This window comes from Haliaeetus leucocephalus, unplaced genomic scaffold, assembly GCF_000737465.1.
Source record: "Haliaeetus leucocephalus isolate CR32 unplaced genomic scaffold, Haliaeetus_leucocephalus-4.0 Scaffold897, whole genome shotgun sequence".
NCBI lineage: Eukaryota > Metazoa > Chordata > Aves > Accipitriformes > Accipitridae > Haliaeetus > Haliaeetus leucocephalus.
The window spans coordinates 4,715,849-4,738,046 of record NW_010973333.1 but is presented as its reverse complement, the minus strand read 5'-3'; the positions used below and the strand labels follow the sequence as shown (position 1 = coordinate 4,738,046).

The 22,198-nt window shown below is 40.9% G+C and overlaps 1 protein-coding gene across 3 annotated transcripts in view; it reads right to left on the bottom strand.

The window, feature by feature from the left end:
• Positions 1–22,198, bottom strand: part of EPSTI1 (epithelial stromal interaction 1 (breast)) — a 48,359-nt gene that overhangs the window by 1,167 nt on the left and 24,994 nt on the right. For all 3 annotated transcript variants that reach the window (XM_010583423.1, XM_010583424.1, XM_010583425.1), the window contains 5 exons: positions 13,146–13,239; positions 9,946–10,029; positions 7,381–7,454; positions 5,730–5,835; positions 837–869 (listed from right to left, as the gene is read on the bottom strand). In XM_010583423.1, coding sequence (XP_010581725.1) covers positions 849–869; positions 5,730–5,835; positions 7,381–7,454; positions 9,946–10,029; positions 13,146–13,239 — 379 coding nt within the window. In that variant the 3' untranslated portion in view covers positions 837–848. The remainder of the gene's footprint in view (positions 1–836; positions 870–5,729; positions 5,836–7,380; positions 7,455–9,945; positions 10,030–13,145; positions 13,240–22,198) is intronic.

The window sequence follows — 22,198 nt, the reverse complement described above, 5'->3', positions numbered from 1 at the left end:
AAAATGAGGAAGAAAGTCACAGAAGAATATCTGCATTTGTGGGAGAAGGGTTGAAAGCAAGGGGCTTATTTAAATTTGATTTTTTAAAATTCCTCTTTATAAAATCCTAGCTCTCAAAAAAAAAAAAAGTTATGTCAAAGCCATCTCCTAAGGCAAGAATGATGTGGGTCAATACGTGAACTTCCTTCAAAAGTCTCCAAGCCTAGAAGGAAAGGCTCTGCACAAATCTTTATATCGGAACTGGATATTGGGGTAGGGAACCCCTTTCAGAAAAGAACATCGGTGCTGTGAGCCTTATGAAAAGGTCATTTGAAAACAGTGGGCCTGATTTCTCTGATTCAGTCGTGGTGTTTTACCACTGATACGAATAGTCTCCCTGTTTGCTCATGGGAAACAGCAGGAAGAACACGGCCCACGACAAAGTCATCCTCTTTCAATTAAGACCACTGAAAGTTTGCAGAGTCGCCTCCTGCATTTCCAGCCACGTTCCTCAGCTGCCCAGGTTTATCCACTCACAGTCCCTGCCACAGAGAATGTGGCTGTATTGAGGTTTTAGCAGGAAATCTCACGGCACCCCCAGCAGATGCCTTCCCTTCCATCAGCACCTCCTCTGACTTGAAATACACGTTCTGCACTTCTTTATGAGAAGGTGTTTCAGAACAGGTATGTGCCATTGCATGGCCCCAAACACAGAGTTGGAAAGCTTTTTTTTTAAGATAAATCTCATATTGCTTGAGAATTAAACCACATAAGCTGTCATGATGAGATGTCAAATATGAAGCTAAATTAACACCAGCATTGGTACTGAAAAGAATGAAGAAATTCATTACCCTTACCTTTCTCCTCCTTTATTCCAAGTAGTGTGACTCCTGGATGCAAGAAAAAAAATGCATTAGTACAGTACAATGTACAGTACAATCACATATTTACGCAAGGAATTCTGGTTTTCCAGTTGTGTGGAACTTTCGTGATTACTTGGTGCCCTTTCTCGCCTTTTGAAACTCCACTTAAAATAACAAGTAAACCCTTCTGCAAGATTCCAATTCCAGCAATAAATATTTCTTCAATTTGAACTTAATATGAATAGCAGGGTGTATTAACTCAGGAGATAAGCATATCTTGTTTTTGCTGGAAAAATCAATCTAGATGTGTTTCCAATATCTTCAGATGCCTCAATCCTTTCTTGATCTCACACAATTTGAAAGAGTGAAAAGTTTCTTCTGCTCCTCCCCAGACTCCCACTATTCTCTTTCAGGATGAGATTTTCAAAGGAAAGAGTGATTGAGCTCAAAGTCAAGCCAGGCAGAACACATCTGCATATGCTGTTTCACTGCCTTGTCAGAGGCAAGTCATTAAACTCAGCTACAGCCTGCCTGCACCTGCTCATCTGAGGTTCCTATATTGATGCTGATACTTCTGCTGAGTAGTTTATTTATTTTCTGCCATCCTTCTGCCAGGAAAGACAAGCACATTACTCTCAACGAAAAGAAAACAAACCCAAAGACCAAAAGAACCAGTTTTACGAAAAAATTTAATAATCTTTCCAACTCAGACTGTACGTAGACTAACCAGGTTAAAGCTAAGTTAGCAAACCATATTCCTCATTAAAAGAAACGTAACCATTGTGGATTGCACTCTGGAACCTTTTTGTATAAATATTCTCATCTCAATATTCCCACATTAAATAAAAGCTTTTTCTTTGTGCTGGGAAACCAGCATTTTCAGTGCAGCTTTGTCCATCTAAAAATTCATGGAAGTCTGCATTAAAGGCTGATTCTGTATGGAAAACTGTGGCATGCGTGCTGGCCTTGTAACTTCAGGGACCTTTGAGCTATGGTTCTTCTTCGCTGTGCAACATAACTTCATGACATGCTCCCTCTCAAATTGGTAGCAAATAGCATAAATCAAGTGCTGGTTGAGACTCCAAAGAAACATTGCCATGGATCATGCTACAAGAACTAAACCAAGTGCTAACCCACAAACCATGTTTATTTCAAATAGTTTTATCCATAAATCATGTTTCCTCAAAACAGATTTATCCAGCATCCATCGAGTTCCTGTTCTGCATATGGGAAAGGAAAAGAATGGGGTTTTCTGTCACACTGCACCTGTGTATTCAGGGCATAGTTGCTTCCCACAACAAACATTTAGAATTACACATCCACTGAAAGAGCAGAGTCAGCATCCGAGAGAGCATTTCTCATTCTTATGCATGACTCCGGGTGTAATGGAGACACGAAATGGGAAGGTGTAATATGTCATGTTGCCTTCTAGATCCTGAGTTTACTATAGCTCAGAGAGTTTCAACAAGACAACTAGTATTTCATTAAAGGAGAGTAGACAAATAAATTTGATATGTTCACCACGTCACCTCTTCCCATCAATCGAATAGACAAAAGGGTCCTTGACAGTGCTCCATTTCAACACAAAAAATAAACAAGGGCTCTCTTACAGGCTTGCCATGCGTTAGCACTTGGCCTCTGCAAATCCCTCCGTACTTCAACATGGGCAAATCTCATGAGGGAGCGACATAAAAACATGCAACTGTTTTAGAGTTATTATTTTGTAAAAATAGAAGTGTTTTAACATTTAAGTAAAACTGATCATTTGTGCCATTACTGTGAATAGATACTGTTTCAGTCATAGGTCACAGCTGAGTAAGGATTAAATCTTGTTGATTAAACTTTGATATCGAAATGACAACTGTTATTTTTTTTTACCCTCCTATCCTAAAAGGTTTATCTTTATGTTAGAGACAAAGGCGGCACAAAGGACATCAAAACTTTCTTGATAGCATACGACAAGTCTCGATGCTCTCTCAAGGGTGCAGTAGCTCACAGACAAAAGTGGAAATTCATTAATTTGTCTTCCCGTTAAAAAAAGAAACCACACAACCACCCAGACAGCACCCTGGCATTTATAACCAAAAAGGGAGAAAAGATTACTTTCGTGAAGATCCTTCTTGAAATAACAGCTTATAAATATTCCTAATAAAACACAAGATGTCTGGAGGGCAGGTGAATTAATGAAAACTGGTTTCTTACCAATTAGGGGACAACTGGGCAATGCAACTGCTCTCCTCCTGCCTTTCCAGACACACACAATAAATTCACCTTCCTCCCCTCCTCTCCACGTCCCCTGTGATATCCATGTCCCTTTTTGCATCCCCTAGCCCCCAGGAAAACAGGGCAGAGCTGCAGCCGAACAACGCAGAGAGCGCCCAGGTCCTTCCCATCACCCCTCAGACTGGGGCACTTTTTGGGGGTCTCTCCCCACAAAAGCCATTGCTTTTCATGAAACGCACAGAAACTTAGTTGAGACTGATACTCCCTTGCAAATTTGGCTAAAGACTGGCCAGCAGGTTGAACGCCTTATTACATGTAGACACACAGCATGATCATACAAACTTCATCTCCTTACGAAACCAGGCTAAGAGAAATAATAGTGAAAAATACAGCAGGTGTATCGACAACACGGTGTGATGTTCAGTTTCTGTTCAGTGTGAAGCCGTTGTGACTCTAAAGAGTTCAAGATGGAAAAAAAAAAAGCAGGAAAGAGAACATTTCCTCTTCAGTGCCACAGACGGAGCAGGCTCAAAAATTACCTGCAGGTCTTAACTTTGGGAACCTTTTTAATTTCTTTTAATCTTAGGATATAGTCTGACCTGTTTCAGTTCGCTCCCTTGTAATGTAAAATGTCACACTGCAGACTTGTGAGGCCCACCTGGAGTTCAGTTCATTTTGCTTAAAATCCCAAGGGAAGGGAGAAGAATCTTGGTATAATCCAAGACACTGAGGTTGCAGCCTCCAGCCTATCTTTTGAGAGAGATTTTTCTTTCTTGCTCTTGTTACCAATACTAATTTTTAATTCCTTTCCATGATGACATATTCTCTCATAGTTTATTCTTTCCCTGCTTTGTTTAGTCTTCAAATCTCACATCATAGCATAAAGGAAAAAATGGATAATCTAGCATTACCCAGAAGCCAGGCTCCTTGGGAGCCATTAAGTAAACATCAGAGTAGGAAATTTATCACTTCTACACACAAGGTTTTATTGCATTTGTGTTGATGCATTCTTTGAATACATGTATTTTTAAAAAAGCATAGATTGGCTGTGTATATCACAGAGTCGTCTGTTGTTCAAACTGTGCCTGAGCTGAGAGCGCTTATTTGGTGGAACCAACATCTGCCCTGTGGAAGAGGATTTAGGGCACCTGGCTAAAGGCAAAACCCCGCTCCCTCTGCAGGCAATGGCAAAGGTTTTCAGTGGTGACAGCAGGCACCCTGATGGAGATGCTCGAGTTTAGATGTTGGGGATCTCGGCTGTGTCACGCATTTCCTTTTATCAGAAAACAGTTTACAAATTGGGACAAAGGACACAAAGTGAAATAAAAATGATAATTTCTGCCCTTGCTGCCTTTGTTAACCAGGGCCCATCCAGCAGACTTTATCTTTTGCTGCTTACTGGGTATCAGTCGGCTCTGTCCTACCTGAAGCCTCTGCTATCTGCAGACACGCCATCCTTCAGGAGAAGATTCAGCCATACAGAGCGCTCTCTTGGTCACACTCTGTCACTAGCCTGGACATTTGCAGTTTGGCTTCCAACAACTCCTGGATTCCCTGGCACGTGATACAGGCCTTCCCAGTAAAGCCTCTAACCAACTGGTCCTCCAAGCAGCTGCCCGCAGACCTTATGGGATGTTGAGCTGGCAGGTCCTGCTTTGTCTCAGCAAGATCAAGAGACCTGCTATGGACAAAGGTGGCCTCAATCCAAGGTTCCCGAGCCCTCTGCCATGGCCCAGGGCTTGCCCAAAGCTTGTAGTAATTAAGACTCTTTTTTTCCGCTTCCAGTATATAGAAAACTCCAGCAGCAAGAATATCTGCTTCTTAATCATGCCTTGACTTTGTAGATGCTTGAACCCATACTGCCAACACACACATCCCCACCAGACAGTCCAACTAATCCCATTCAAGCTTTTCTGATTTATCAGCTAAACATCTTTCTCTACACTGGCACACTCACTAAATTCTCTTAGACTCTCATCCTTTTGCTGCTCAGTCTTTGTAAATCTTCCATTTCTGCACTAGGGTGCTCTCAGCAATGGAATTTCAACCTAATGGAAATTTCCATGATGGGAATACTACTTTTTTTTTTTTTTTTTTTTACACTGAAGAGTGCAATTCTAAATAACAGTCACATTAATGCCTCATTAGGACAGCTGAAAAAATTACTGGATGTTTAATAGGCTACAGTCAGGATATCTTTTCTTCAAAGAATCCTTACAAATATTATGTATTTTAAATTGGATGCAGTTGGGTCTTTGTTGTAATTTTATACAGGTAAAAAATGAACAGCTGTACCTTTCATGGGATTTTCCCCCTCCAATTTCAATATCATATTAAAATGTTTACAGCATTTCCAAACAACTTTCATTTAAAGGCTTTCAAAAAATCCCTTATGATTTCAACACCCTTTTTTCTGAACTTAAGGAAGTACCTTGCATGCAAAGCCACTGAGTTCTGCTGCAAGAGCAGCTGTTCCTCCCTCCTCCCATTTGAACAGCTTATATTTAAGACAGGATTTCTTCTTAAAAGCTATTGTAGACAGCCAGCCAGGACTGTACGTTCTGTCAGGCAGGCTAAACGCACACAGACACATCATAGTATCTGGGGGAAAAGTCAACTTTTAAACAATCTGATTGCTTTCACGTTCTGTATCCAAAAACTTACCCAGGCGTCGTTACTGAGGTAGTCCAGACTCCCAGAATAACCAGGTTGGTAGGTGCTATTAGGTTGTGTTTTGTTCTGCAGTCGGTCCAGGAAAGCATTATTTACTCTTAAAATACAACAAAAAATGAATGATGATTGAAGGTAGCTGAGGAGTTCACAGACTTTTGAAATTTAACATTCTGTGAGTGGCTTTCCCCATTCTCAGTTCAATACCCATTTTCCTACATTTTTCAAGCCTGTGCTGCATAACCATGGACAGGCATGAGATAGGGTGGATTTCATTTTCACTTCACTAGGTGCATCCTTATCCTGTGATCAGTCCATTGTGATTAAAAGGCACACCTCAGCTGCTGTGAGAAATGCACCAAAATTCTCCGTAGAAAGACGACCTGCATACCACCACCCACCTTACCGGGGCGGGGGGGGGGTAGCTATTTTGACAATCCACCTTAGGTAGTCTTTCAGCTTTCAGTACACAAGGAGAGTTTCTAGAAGTACTGATTTGCTAATGCCAAAGAAAACCCTCACTTAATCTTGTTGCTAATTGAGACAATTTGTGTAGCTGACAACTCTCCCTACCATCCAGCTCTGAAATCAACTCTAGCATTTTCTTGTACTGCTCTATCAATCTGGAAACCATGCACAAATACAAACACACTTTTCCTCAATCTGTTTTAAATATTTTCAAACCTTCTGAAAACTGTTTCTTTTTCCCCGCCTATTAACGCTTAGGACTGACACACATGCTTAGACATGACTGTTGTTTTAATGTTTTACAATGCTATTGGTAAGAATGATGTAAAATGCAAGATACTGGATTATTTCTGTCTAGGGACATGAGATGGACTGAATCGAAAATCCTTCATTAACTTCTATGGGTAATTATCTCAATATCTTTGCTAGAGGAAAAAAAAAGAAATGAAAACAGTATGGAGAGTGGTTGCCTACAGAAGTAATTTTTTTTATATTTCCCTAATGATATAAAGAAGAAACAATTGCTGTTTTTATTTTTGAGCCTAAGCGTTGCTTCTTTTTACCAGCAGAAGACAAAGTTGAGAATAAAGCTGTGCTTCAAGATAATGGAAAGTCAGTTAAGTGACAGAAGTGCAAGATTAGAACCGCTGAGCACAGAGAGGGCACAGCAGTGGGGCACAGCCTGGGGCACGACCAATGCAGCAGCAGAAGGCCAAGCTGCACTGCAGCTTCCATCTCTATCGATATCAAATCCCATGTTTAGCTCTGCCTGTTAACTTAGTGACAGTCAACCACAAAATGTGGCACGGACAAGTAGCCCAGTCTAAAATAAAGCAAAAATAAAGAGAGAGAGAGAGAGAGAGAGATAAATAAAATGTTTCCCAGCCGAAACTACTATACTAGTAGTTACCCATGAAACTACTAATAGTTTCTACCCTATGCTGTAACCTATGCTGACAGGATAAACGAAGTGAAAAAGGCACTCTGGGTCATACTGAATTACAGGGAGCAATTGTAATGATGGATATTAGTAGCTCATTTGAAGGCAAAGCTAAACCAGAGGCGAGGTCAGGGAATCCTCATTGCAATTGTTTTCTAAAGCACGCATGCCTGTAATTTTGAGACCCTTTCCAGAGAGGAATTCAATTAGAGTGTGTTCTGCATTTTGGCATCATACCTCCTCTGTTCATTTCGATGTGCTCTTGTCCTGGCTTCTTCTTCCTGCTTTTGTTTAAATTCTATTAATTCAGCCTGGGAATGATAAAAGAGAAAAAAAAAATCCCAACAAACTTACTTTTAATTAACATACCTATATTGCAAACCCAATTCATTTAAAGGGCTACGCCAGACACCAGTCCGCTTCCCCTTGCCCCAACCCACGGGTTTGAATTTCCCCGTGGGTCCAAGGTGGAAAACAGCCGAAGTCATCTAGCAGGAGCAGACCCAGCCATCGCGCCCGTAGGGTCCGATGGAGATGTGCCCTTCGGGAAGGAAGGGAAAATGGTACCCGTCGGGGCGGCGAAAGGGCGCGCAAACTCCCAGCGTTGCGGCAGCCTGCCGTCCTTACGACACGTAATATTAAGGTATAGGAATAACGTCAATGGGAATTCTTTTCGGAAGAGTTTGCTCATGCGATTTTTAGCCAGGACTGCGAAGGAGCCACAGCTTGTGCGACTCCGCTCTGCGTGTCTGTGCTTGTTTGTCTGGTTCTTGTTCCCTGCGATGTACCCAAGAATTGAAGATGCAGATTTTTCCGCAAAGAAAATTTGGCTTGCAGGGTGAGGGGGAATGGAGAGGAACAGACCCATCTTTCATGTTTTCCATAGCAACCGAGCAGCAGTAGGAATAGTAACTAAAATAAAATGAAGCGGTTAGATAAAAGCTTCAATAACTGAATGGAACCACAAAAGTTTAAAAAAAAAATCAATTTAAGTGGAACATTAAATAAAAACTATGCAATAAAAGTATGAAGAAAATCAATAACTGCAAATGTGTTGTGTATCAATATTTGTCTAGCCCTAAAAGAAGAAACAGGATTAAGAAATAAAAAAGCCAACCTTAATTTTCACTGTTTTAAATAACTATTCAACCTGAAAATTAAAACCCAGTATCTGACTTTCCAATATGCTGAGTCCTCTCATGGACTAATGTCCTGAAATATATTGTGTGTATATGATGCGGTGTTCAAAGCGTACTGAAAATTTCTATATCAAGCAATACATACTAAAACCTGTTCTGAAAAAAAAAAGGGAACTGACAAAGCCTATACGTTTTATAGCTACACTGTGCTCGGAGGTACGCACAAGGCAGAATTCACAATTACTTTAATTAATATTAGTCTGAAGTAGAAATGAGCCAACATATATCTGAGGGACAATTATTGGAGCCTTTAAAATACATGTTATTTACAGTAGGTCTGTAAGTAGTGCATTACTCTGCGCAATAGGTAGTAGCAACTATGAAGGCAAGGAGCACTTGGAACCATGTAGCAACCAAGAGCAGCCTTAGAAGCAGCCAACACCTTCTCAGCTGTCTGTGGAAATCAATAGAGAGTCTAAAGCTCTACGTGAGTCCCTTAAACCAAACTCATAAAGTAGGAGCATGCTAATTCACATCTGTAGTTATTTTCTCTATGGAAGAATCAGTGTAAAGAATACGACGGCTACCAGCCTGACACCCATCAGGACTGGCTTTCAAAAATTTTTCCTCCGTGTAATTCTGGGGAATAAGCATATGCCTGATGGGAAAGCAATTAAGAGCCTCCCCGTTTCCCCACCTTTTGTTTCCAGCATCCTGGTTGCTAGAATACTATGAAACAAGGACACTTATCCCCAACATTTAAAGAAAAATATCCGTGAGACAGGCTGAGTCACTTGTCCAGCTCTAGTAGCAACTCACTGAGTGGAATTTGTCGCCCTAAGATTCTGCTACTGGGGAAGCAGTTTAACATTAATTTGGATGTTAGTAACAGCAGAGGCATAGCAAGAGGCTCTGTATTTGCTAATACGGATTTGCTAATAAGATTTGCAAATGCTGCCCTCCCCATACTTGCACAGCCAGACCTGGAGCCGGGACAGATAACTTGGCACAGCGCCTTCGCCTTGTGTAGATGAGCTTTATGTGGATATGGTACCCAAATCCATGCCAGAGGGACCACAGTGGTTCGGACACATCTCAGGCAATGCGTGCCGCATATGCAGAAGATGCAGTTCAGAGCGGCGGTTACGGCATGCCTGTTTTTTAGACAATTCAAAACTCTTCTTTTAGGTGGTTAGCAAGGGAACGGAGAAGCATACGGACTTAACAGCAAATCTGAGTGCTTCCACACCCCCATTTGGGCAGGCAGGGCACATGGGCCTCGATACTCAAGAAAGAGATTAGAGTCTGAGATCATCACGAATATCTCAGTAAGTTACTTCTGCCTGAAAGAGAGGAAATTGGTTTCCTTAGCCTATGAAATCAGGTGCCGTGGTCAAAAAATGCTCTGCATAATTGTTCAAATGAAGACGCGAACAGGAGCTAGTCATCCAGATGCAAATAGCCTTGAACCCAGAAGATAATTGTCCTGTCCCTGTCCAAATTTTACAGCTTGGCTCATCTCTCTCACAATATTTGAAAACAGTGATTGAATCACTTTTTCTAAAGAGAAGCTCTATGCATAGGCTACAAGTAATCAATGTATTTAATTGGTTTCACAGCATGCAAAAATGATACAATATGCAAACTGTTAATGTATAATTACCTTCCTCCGTTGTTCTTGCTTCATTTCCTCTAATCTTCTGTTTTCATCCTCTCGAAGAGCTTGCTTATAAGTATGGCTTCTCATCTATTGTTCAGCAGAGAATATAAATATATTGGTGTGGGGAGGGGGGAGGGGGGCAAAATCCCAAACCTTATTCCCAAATCGTTATACAGGTAATTAAAACAGAAATGGTTGAATGATTCCAGTAACTTAAAAACCAGATTAGTCTCAAGACTAGAATTCCAACAAGAAGTGGTCTAAAGCCTCTCAGTCATTCGGTTTGGCTGAATATCCACCTGCACATCACAACCAAGCAGCCACAGCCCATGCTATTCCGTGTCCCAGTGGCAAGCATAAAGATACCCTGAGCAGTCAGAAAACACAATCAGGATATCTGATAGTGAGGTGAGGTATTCTGGGAAGAAAGAAAAGTACCGAAAATATTTCCAGGATAACAAAGCAGAATGGGGAACAGGGGGGAATCCAGGATTACTTGTGGAAAGGCATTTGTGGAGGTAGGGCAACAGAAGCTGAGAGATCAAATCTGCTATATTATTTGTGGGGCAGCCAAAAGAACTGAAAATCTGAACTACACATCATGAATAATGTATTCAACAGTGTAGTAGGTTTTCACAATAATATGTAGCCCTGGTCTTTCACAAGTTGTAGTTGTTAGCAAAGAGCCAGCCTACCATTAGGATCTTATAGGATCCTTAGGATCTTATACATAGGAACTTACACTGAAGTCTTTGAGCAGGGACATAGTGTAGCACACTAAATAATGACCCAGTATAATTTAATACAAGAAGTGTGCAGGTTTGACTTTAGTGAGGAATTTCTTGCAGGTCTACACAATGTTCTCGAAACTTGATATATGCATGCAGAATGACACCATTAAAACAACAGGCACATAATTTGCTAAAAAGACTGAATAGAGAAAGCAATTATTAATAGCTCAATTTTGAGCTGGGAGGAGTTGTTACATGTGTCCAGGGAGACTCATTCTGGGTCCAATATTATTCATTACTCTCCGTAATGGCTTGGAGAATTGTGTGGAGTGTATGTTAATCAAGTTGAAAGACAATAAAAATCTACACAGGATTGGTAACACTTTGAAAGACAGGATTAAAATTAATTATGAGCTTGATTAAGAAAGAGGGCCAAAAAAGTCACCAATGACAGAGTCACTCCAAAGAAGTTAAATTTGTTCATGCACATCAAGTAATATTTGACACTGATATTTGAACCAGGCATGCTAAATTAATATCACCATCAAAGAAATGATGTGAGGGAAAAAAATTAATCAACATTACATTGTCCCAAACTTTCTTTAGAACATGAATTTTAAATTTAAAAAATCACACACACATATATATATATGCCCCCCTTTTAGCATGCATGTCAGGCACTTCCTAAGCTTCGCTATTTCAAATACATTGTTCCTGAATCTTTTAATTACTCCAGGCAAAGGACAGGTCCAAGATAACATCAAAATTAGAGTTCAAATTTTCCCACTGGTTTAGCATTTTGGTACTACGCCAGGTTTATTTAGATAACAACTCATTGGTTATGTGCTTCAGATTCCTCACACCGAGCGCAGAGGCTGTGCGTACGCCTATAGACCATACCTCATCCAAGACGGTTGGGAAGACATTTTGCTAACTGCATTGCTGCGTTACAAGCAAGTGATGAATTGATTCACAAAGCTATAGAAATGCTGCCATGCAAAAGACATGTATAATATCAGCTAGTATTAAGGAAGAGTATAGATAGACTATGTATTTTATCCGCTTGGACATTAGTGAAGCCAAAGATGAACCATGGTATGTAATTTGGCATAACTTATTAAGAAACCCAACAAAAACTGGAACGAGAAAGGCACACATAGGTAGGTGAAGTAGAAGGCAAAGGCTAAAAGTAGGACCTATACACCTGAAAGAGTTCAGTGTTCCTTCAGGCATCCACCCACTTCTGTATATGCGAAAATATAAATATATAAAATATAATGCTAAAATCCAAGTCAGTCCTGGGGACACGAGCTCATTTGTCTTCACAGTTCAACATTCACACCATATGAAAGGCTGCAGAATTGGGTCTTCTCTACCAAAGAACAAGCTCCCCACTGTTTGGAGTGTCAGATACTTCAAGAGGGAGGTAGAAGTGGTTTCAAGACATCTTTTCTCCCTTCCCATAGTCCTTCGTCTTCCTTGTCTGCCCAGGACTACAAAAGACCCGAGGAATCCAAGGGGAAAGGAACCTATTTTCAATATCACTTTCCCTTTTCATGCACTGAAAACCAGGAAAAGATACTAGAGGCAAGACAGAGCTGTCATATATTCTGTTTGCAGCAATTTCTGTAACGGGAGGGTCTTGCACGTTTCCAAGGCTTCCGAGGAAATATGGAGGTAAATCTTCTCCTCCCTTTACTCAACTGTGGGTGTCCAAGGTTGTATACAACAAAGGGCTGCCCAGATTGGATACTTCCAAGTTCTGCTGACTAAAGACTATTGCTTGTAACGACAATTTCTGTCCACTTGGCTGCTTGCTCTCTGTCTTCCCACAATTAAAAATCTCCCTAAACGAGAAATACTTCTGTCTCAGGGTTAATATTCCTCACTGCAAGTTTTTACATCAGTAGGAAAGCTTGATTTAGACACGAAGAGACTAATCATATGTAAAAAGGCCTTTTTGAGGCAATTAGAATAATGAAACTTAAGCAATACTTTATCTATTTCCTAATTACATTGATACTTACCAGGCTCGTTCAAACTGGGACAAAGTCCCCAAGCAGTCTATGGAACCACTTTTAGGATGCAGTGAGAAATAACCTTCTCTTCTGACTAGTTTTTCAGTCCAGTAAAGCATCCGCTGACATGAATTAGTTGAGATTTCATAAAAGCTTGCCTCCAACGGATGGGTACAGAGTACATTTAAGATTCTGATCTGACCTTAGAATATAAATCTGGCTCTCATTTATCAGAGAGAGATCTGTGAGTAATAAAGGCAGTCCCCTACTATGTAGGATACTCTGCCAGTGTGTAAGAAACAATGTAGGCAATCTCATTCACCCAGAAAGACGCCCTGGTACTCGCTGAGCTATGTCGAGGCAATTAAGCTCAATTAGAATATTCTAATATTACACTATTGACAGCACCTGGAAAGCTGACAGAAAATATAGCACATGCCATGGTTTTGCTTACCCATGCTGTAGATTCTGGGCCACAATTAGCAATCTGACAGGAATCACTCTTTGGCAAACCCAAGTCCAATCTGTTCAATAATTCATTGGTTTTGCTACGAAGAAATCCAATCCAAATAGAATTGTTAGTGCTTCTATAAAAATAAATACAGCTTTTTATTCCACCCTTGGAATCTAGCCGAGACATTTTATCATGTGACTGCTGAAAAACATCACAGGTGGAACAAAAGGTTGTGGAGACAGACAGAATAAAATGGGACAGAGGATACAGAACCTATATTGTGGATAAGACATTTGCTGGGAGGAATTTTTAAGCAAATAATTATTGCCATTTGCATATTTGGGGCCTACAGTGGCTATGCTTTCTTTCCTCATTGTAAAGCTCCTAAAACACAGACTCGCATAACATTGGACTTCATCAGGATGCAATTGCTTCACTGAATTGTTGCAAATCCTTCTACTGGACCTATAAATCTCAGATAAGTCATTTAAAAGATTATTTTAAGGAATTTTCCTTCACGGTTAATACAATGCAGCCTTACAACAGATTACTTAATTAAGCAGAAAGACTTTGAAGCGTTTTGTAGCACTGGAAAAAAAAAAAAAAAGCTTGTCTTTAGTTGAAGCAAAATTGTATAACATTGTCATTTCTTATTCTGGCAAGGGCAATTTTATTTTTCCAATCGCACCCCTTATAAACCAGATTTTCAAAGTAGCATCACTTTGCTCACAGTTTCAACCAAGTACAGTTAAACAAAGTCACAAGCAGCAACATAAACAAATGTTAAGAATAGGAATTTCAGTGCCATGATCAGGAATCAGTTTCCTAACCTGCAGTCCCAGGCTACTCAAGTCTTTTCTCACTCAAAGGAACAGAGTTAGAGGAAAGAGACAATTTTATTTCTGTATACAGCTTTGGAAAGCAGGAAAGTACTGAAGTGAGAGCACAAAGAGTGCTTCAACAGGCATTCAACAAAGATTTACTCTGCTAACAGGGCAACCAGCTAGCTCTATGCCACTACCAAAGACTGCTACTTAACCTTGGAGAAAAAGCCTTGGCTGCCAAAGAGTGATGATGATTAACTGCTGAAACAGACTACCAAGTGTGTTTTTATCTTTCATTCCATGATCTGAAACAGTGAGTGGATGCATTTTTGGAAAACATCCTGCTGGTCAGTGGGTATATTGAGAAGAAGTGGGGAAAAAGAGCAAGAACCCACAAGTTCTTCTCTGCTACTCTACAAAACACAAAACCCTGTTAGCACTTCAGGTACAGAGTACTTGCTCACGCTGTAGCAAGCCATGCTTTTAGAGTCTCAGCATTCCCACTTCACTCCCTTTCCTCCATTACCTGGGCAGTTAACATGGACCTCAGTCAACACACAATACAGAAAGAACCAAGTGAAACATAAGATCCCCTGATCTACAAAGCACCCGCATATCAAGGTTAAATAGATTTATAGTCTTCTTACCCAAGCGTTAAGCATACACATTTTTTCCATGAAAGGTGAGTGGTTGAGTGGTGAGACTGCACAGAATAATTTGGGGAACTTGGAGTTTTAAATTGCAGATTTTGTGTTTCTCTACCTATGCTAAAATTGGTAAGATAAAAATTTATTTAAACACCAGAAAGACTAAGAACTCCTACAGAAAGTCTATAATATATTTGAGAAGGTTGAAGCTCTGCAAAGAAGTATCTGGAAACTTGGGAGTATACCTGGATGTCCTAATTCCTTATGGATGCAAAAGAATGGCATGGGGTATGTGGAAGTTCTCATTATTTGCATAAAAATGGGGTGGAGGGTTAAAACACTGCATTTCCTGGCTCAGCACACTGATAGATGAAAAGCTAACTCAGTTTTTGGATTAGAAAAGATGATTACAAGAGTGGAAGCAAAGAAAGTGTCTCAGCAAGACTGTACACTGTGACTGAATACAGAAAACACCCTACTACACCAAATTAAGTAATACATTAATAAAGTGTCCCTAACACAAGGAAGGGACTCAGGGTTCTGAACCTGGATAAAGACAAACTCAGTCAAGTCAGTCATATATGTTAATTCACTGTGTACCATCTCCATGGAAACCCAGCAATGCATTTGGAATTGCCAGACTGTCAAAATATTGTCTGAATGGTGTTTTTCATAATATTAAGCTTATAGTCATAACAATGCAGAGCATAGCATAAGCCATGCTGCAGGGAAAGGGGGAAGTCAGAGAGATGACAGTTCAATTAATGTTCCAGAGAGGAAAGGATTCTCTCCAGAAGGAAATCAGCATATCAAAGTGTCCATAGGTATTCCACATTCAGACAGCTGGAGCAACATCTCACTCACTCGCTAAAACTTCAAGGGCTAATCAAAGATGCTAATAAAATGTGTTCCTCTAGACTAATTACTATTAAGGAAAGAAGAGCATGAGCCGAAGAAATTAATTTGAATACAGCAGCATCCTGATACCCTTCAAAAATAGCTAGGCAAAAAGAGATCCAAAATTTAGACAAACCAAGAAGACGGGACCCTCCTAACCGGCTGCTGACCTGAGCTCTGACTACCCCTAAGCATCAGGCTGAAGGGAAGAGAGCCGTTCAGAAGCACTGTTTGAGCTGGAGAGATCTTATGAGAGTATTTTGTCTTTCTCGGTAGCCCTGTTTCCCATTACACCGTTGGGAACGCATCTTTTACTCTGCTAATTAAAATAGGCTGCTCCCATACTGGTACGTTTAATAGCACCAGGCAATACTCTTAGCACGGGAACTCAGCCATCTCTATTGTGGTAACAGTTCCTGGAATAGTTTTGACCTGTTCCAATAGCACTTTCCCAAATAACTCCTGGCTGCTGTCCGGGAATGAATATCAACCACAAGTAACTTCGGATGCAACCGTCCCATTTTGGGAGGTAAAAAAAGTTTGCTAGCACTGGAAGCAGGCAGTCTCAGGTCTGTTGGCCTCAAAAGTGACAGTGACTGGCAGTACTTAATTAATTAGTACAGATGCAGCCGTGGGGGAGTGAAGCACAATACTGGATTTGGGGCCTGAAAAGCTCTTAAGAGCTGTCATGGGAAAATACTGACTCTGCTGCCAGGATCATTAAGTAACGTGCTAGGAGAGGACAGCGCACGACTGTGGAAACCAGTCGATGCTGCAGATGCTTTCTGTGGGTCCTCAGATATACGGCTTTACAAATCACAACTGTTCTTCAGGCAGAGTCCTTTCTTAAAAGCTGTTATGTAAAAGTGCATACTTGAAGCTCAACAGGTACAGGTAAAATGCAGAAACATGAATTTGCTAGGTGGTCCACTGAGAATGCCGTCATTTAGTGGTTTAGAGTTGGCACCCTGCACTCACAAGCTACTTGTGGATCAGGGAATCCATACGCATTTCTTATTGCTTGGGACTAAATGCATGTGCTGCCCACGCAGCGTGCAACTGTGGAAGATCTGAAGACCCGCAACTGATCTTGTTGCAAGACCTGAGGTCTAAAATCCTGTGCGGAATAAGGGCTTTAATGTTGTGTGTCATTTGGTCCTAACTCCTGTCACATCTACAAGGCAAACAGAAAAGCCAGTCGTGAAAAGGATTCATCCTTAGGGACGTGAATAAGGATACGGACTCAGGGCCCAGCATCTTCCTCCACGCAAGAGTCGCACAGCACCGCTTGCTAAGCTTTTCTTTTGAGACTGTATTCCTCTCAGAACAGAGATGTAAAGAAAATAATTTTTCTGCCTACACATAAACTTCTTGGCTTTAAGTCTGTTTTACAGACTAACATTTAAAATGCATCAATTAAAAAGGCTTCTTGTAATCTTCATTATTCCTTCCCAATGAAACCAGTGGCAGTTAATTCTTTTGCTTTAATTGATGGATATTGAAATGCCAGGATACAAAAAAATATACTGGCTTTTATGCCAGTGCTTTTGAAAAAAAAAAGCAGCACAATACTTTTGCATATATCATAAATCTATTTATTTCTCTTGACAATTTTTAAAAGATAATGGCCACTCTTATTACTATTGAAACCAAGACAGCTCCTGAACATTTTGTTTTCTCAAGCTGCAGGATATCCAGCATTACAATTCTGCTCTAATGAATGTCCACAAGTACGCTAAGAGCCATTCAAAAACAGTAATAAAAAATAAAAATAAAAGATCCCAAGCCAGGTAAATCATTATGGCCATTTCAGAGTGGAGACAACATGAGTAGTCGCTAAGACAACAGAAAGAGCATCTAGTGCTGAATGACATGGACACATCAGCTTCCAAATTAATTGCCAGTAAGCAATGCTAAAGTGATATTTCACCATTTTCTTCCAATTCAGCTGAAAAACTGAGAACCATGCATAATGCATACGTAATGTTAGTTTCGCACATCTGCCTAGAAGTTTCACGATGGTTTTTAAACAATAGTAGGACTCGCCCTCTCAAAAACAAAAAAACAAAACTGAATTTCATTCTAGAAGGATCTTCTTGCATCACCAGCAAGCATATCTACACTTCTTCCCATATTTCGACATACTTAATTGGCTAAGCATAACAACTTCCTCAACTTTTGCCTAAATTAAGATCAGTCGCTTAACACTACCAAAGCCTAGGCTTTCTAGGGCCATTGCTGCTCCTCTGGCACATTACTTAACAAAATCAAATATTAAAATAGAAGAAATTCCAGAAGTCGAGGCAAAGGTCGATGAGATTGCTGTTCATTTATGCAGGTTTCCCATAGATTCTATGTTGGGAGATGGAGAAAGAGACTCCAAAGGGAGGTGTAGTTGGGATTTTCACTAATGAAAATAATTTGCTGCAGTGGGAATGAAGCTGGGGCGCCAATAATACCATGTGTGAAAATAATCCCACCAAAGGTACATATTTCAAAATTAAGCCATTAAGAAAGTTGCAAGCAGCCTGAGTGGGGACACCAATGGCTTTTGCTGATATACAGTTATGCATGACTCCTCTCACACCCCCTCCTCTTTGCAGAGATCTACCACAGCAAGAAGTTTACAAGGTTTAATTAAGTTCAGAAGGCTACAAGCAACTGCCGTGTTTCCCACAGCTGGGCCATGACAAGGGGCAAGGTAGTAAAAACATCTCCGTCCGTCAGCAACAAACATGCCCTCAGCTCTACATGGATTCTGGTTCTCCTGGACCTCAACTCTAACCCACACCTGCAGGACAGAGTCCACTTCTGGGTAAGAAATAAAAACAAACACCAGCATGAATGAATGTTCATTTTTTGGTGTGCGTGTGGGCGGGGGATTCATCTTTTGCTGGAAGCTATAAGGTGAATAATTACAACGTGAAATAATTAACCCATTCAATTCCTGTATGATGTTGATGGCTCTTCTGCAATGCCCTTAACTGGGAAGAAAGGCCATCCTCCAGGTACTTAGTTCACTTGCTTTCCAGCACAAATCCTTCCAGCAGCCACACACCAAGCTTAATGCAGTATTCACAGACTTCCCTGGGAGTAATGCACAAGCATACTAAGGAGGACTTGGACAAATCTAATGATAGTGATCAAAAGTGTGCTGTCTTTGGCCGGTAGGCTTTCTCGTCTGCAAGTTCTTGAGCATGTGTTCCTATTCTTGGGGATAAGAACAAAAAATGTGGCACTAGTTCATTTTAGGTATAAGGCTTCAAGAAAGTATAAAAATAAGTTTACAAAAAAAAGGCAACTTTCTCAGCAGAATTATTTTCATCAGTTCCCACCCACACCCAAAACTAATCTTTCCTGTCAACCCACTTGCTTTTTTTGTTTTCCTGACTGGATGAAATAATACAGCTAGGCTATTCTTTCCTCCCACCAACTCATCCAATATTCTCGGAAGTTATTTTAGACATCAAGTTTCATTTATTATCTGAAGTAATAAGCATAAATCCAGTTTTAAGGAAAATGCAGTTTTGTATAAGTCTATAGCATAGATCTTCCATTCTGTGTGCTCCATCTGCATGTGCAATCTGCTTCTATATTTTCAGCCAGCTTGCATGGGCAGATTAATGCGTACAATTAGAAAGCAACCTCACAGGCGTTCAATAAACTGCCTTCATTATTACACTCAAGAGAGTCCCTTTGGATGTCTATAAAAGCCTAGTTTTCTGCCTGTTAGCTAAATAATTGACAATGCTTAAAATAATCAGGAGCAAATGAACAAAGCGAAGACCATTGTGGTGAAAAGAAGCAAACAAAAGATTCTCAAGGCTGCAAACCCTTTTTGTGCAAGCCTTCTTTCATTCTCTCTAGCATCCTATATTAAAAGTCTGGTCAGGTTTACATTTGCACTTCTGTGGGGAAAATTTGTTACCAGCCTGCTGTTTGAACCACACATCATAGGGGACTGAAAACTGGCAAGGACACTAGTATTTATCCTGTAAAAAATAGATAAATAAATAAAAATTCTGTTTTGATTCAGGTTTTATTTTCTTGCATTTTATGACTTTTGAGAAAACTGCTTTGGCAGGCAAGTGTATATCAGCTTGGTTTGGTGAACTTCCTGCATTGTGTTTGGAATATGCGCTTAGAAGCGCTCTGGCAAATTCTGTTTCCAGCTCCAAATTCTGAGCAGAATATATTGAGTGCACACATGTACCCGAGCGCAGCAGTGCCAGGAATTTTTACAGTAGTACAACCTTCACAAAAACAGAGGCACAAATCTGTAACCAAGGAAGGATTAAGTGACACAACAGCCATCATGTACTACTAAAAAGTAACCCTATGTTCTAGACTGCTTTTCCCATTACATAAATAGGTAGGTGGCTATTAGAAAAGCAGTGGACCACATCCAACACTACAGTTTCTGGGAAGTCAAATCCAAATTAAATAAAAGCACCTTACTAGAGAGCTGGGCTAAAACCATATGGTGAGACACGCTACAGTTCAGGCACAGATTCATACAGCCTGCACAGCAAGCCACGGAGAAAAGCAAGTCATCAGGTTAGCCATCCCTCATTACCCTTTAAATGACAATTTTTGTGTCCTAACTAAAGAGGGATGTCCTGAAAAGTCCTCGACCAGCCACACAACCTCTTCTTCATTCCCATTTGGAAAGATGGATGCTCAGTCCTTTCCTCATAAGGATTAGCAATTGCAAAGTATGGACTACACAAGCATTCATTACCTTTTAATGCACTCTGACAGAAACAGAGTCTCTACCACAGCCCATCAATGTAAAATGCATCCAAAACACCATTACTCAGAAGGAAGGACTCCATTTCAAGTGTAAGTAGTTTCCAGTAGAAAAGTGCACGCATACTCCTGATTTTCTAGATCTGGCATCTGCAGAGGCAGAACCACAGTGATGCTATCACCAATAAATCCCTCAAGTGCTTCTCTGGTAGTACAAACCGTAGCAATCCTGCCATGCAGCAATTCCCCCAGCCCAAAGCCTGCTCCTGTGTGCTTTTCAGGCTTTTTACACACAGTACTTAAGGAGATACCTTGTGAGTTTTGTCCATTTTAGTCACCTCATAGAGCTTGAGTCCACCTGGGTCAGAGGAGCTGCTGATCCCAAAAAGGAGAGCCTTGCAGACTTTTCCACAGTACTCTGCATGCATGTCTAGACCTCATTCTCACAAGACACAAACACATACTCTAGCAACTGTGATAAGAGATACAGTTGCCTTTCAAGGGCCAGTTGTACACAAAGAAGCTAACAAGGCTTTCAAGAGATAGGAAATAACTGTATTCTGCAGACAGTGGACAAGGTTGCAGACAATTTTTCCATTTGGCATTCACTTTCTTCACGTTACACCCTTTGAAAGGGGACTTCAGTGAGAAGTTTTTGGTTTTAATAGTGACGGGAATTTAATCAGAACAACGAACTTCTGGGCAGCGTCATACTTTATTGTCAGAGTATGTTAATGACATGAGAATCTTAAGTGCCTTTCCTTATCAAATAGAAGCAGCACTTCATACAGGAGAAGTACTGATTGGGCTGTACCCCGTGGAGGCTGATACAGCTAGAGGTGGTGATCAATTTTAAAAGGTTTCCCAGCTAATGAGACTGCTGGTAGGCATTGATCTCCTCAGGAAAATTGTGATGTTGCAGCTACAGATGCTTACAGAGGACAGACTAACAAGGCAGCCTATCTTTTGAAATGGCTCCACAGGCCATGACTTTGCAGAGGTCATTGCTTTATATGCAGCACATGGCCTTCCTCCCCCCCTCTCCCAGCAAGCAGGGAAGGAGATCAAAATACTTGAGCAGAGACAGCGAGGAGAGGGGCACAACCTCGTATTTGTTCTCTTCGCCTCTAGACATAGGGTCTCAGATGATGGAAGTAATGAGTCACTCATTTTTGCATAGTAGGCAAAAGCACATCTTTAAATACCAAGCACTTTTCTGCGAACATGTCTCTAATAACTGGCAATACTTCAGTGGAGTTACTTTACAAGATCCGAGAAGTCGCACGGTCTCTTTCCATTACTCCTGGATGTTGTGCTCCATAATGCCAACGTATCTTAGCAATGCAACCTCAACAGCATCCAGCGGTAAAGACTTCTCTTCCTCTGCCCACCAGAGGATTCCTTCAGAGCAGAGAAGGCACTAATGTCACTCTGTACAGCATGGGAGGTTTTTGCTTAACCAAAACTGCATTCACTGCAGGAGGGTTTTCAGCTCACTTCCTCCAGGTGCATTATCTACAGGGTCCTCCTGGTGCACGTTCAATACATAGTACACACAAATAATTTTCTGATAGTTGACCATAACCTCAAGCAATGGAGCTCGACAGTCCATCCTTACCTTCAGTTGCATCAGCCAGTCTGGTTTCCTAAGATGCCACCAGCTGAATGCTCACAAGGCTTTCCTAAACCAGTGGAGAGAAGGGCTGCCAGCCAGTCTCCTTCCCAGTGCCCAGGCAGCCTGAGCTCCTCCACCACCTGGGCACCAACCGACTGCCCACGTGAAGGTGTTTCAGAGGGTTTGGGCCTGCTTTTGACGGAACAAAGCTTACTTTTAATGGAAAAAAAGTGCCGGTCAGCAGAATTAATTTCACTCTAAGCAAAAAAAGGTACAGACAGGGAAGGTGAGGGAAAGGAAGAGATATGTCTCTTATTCACT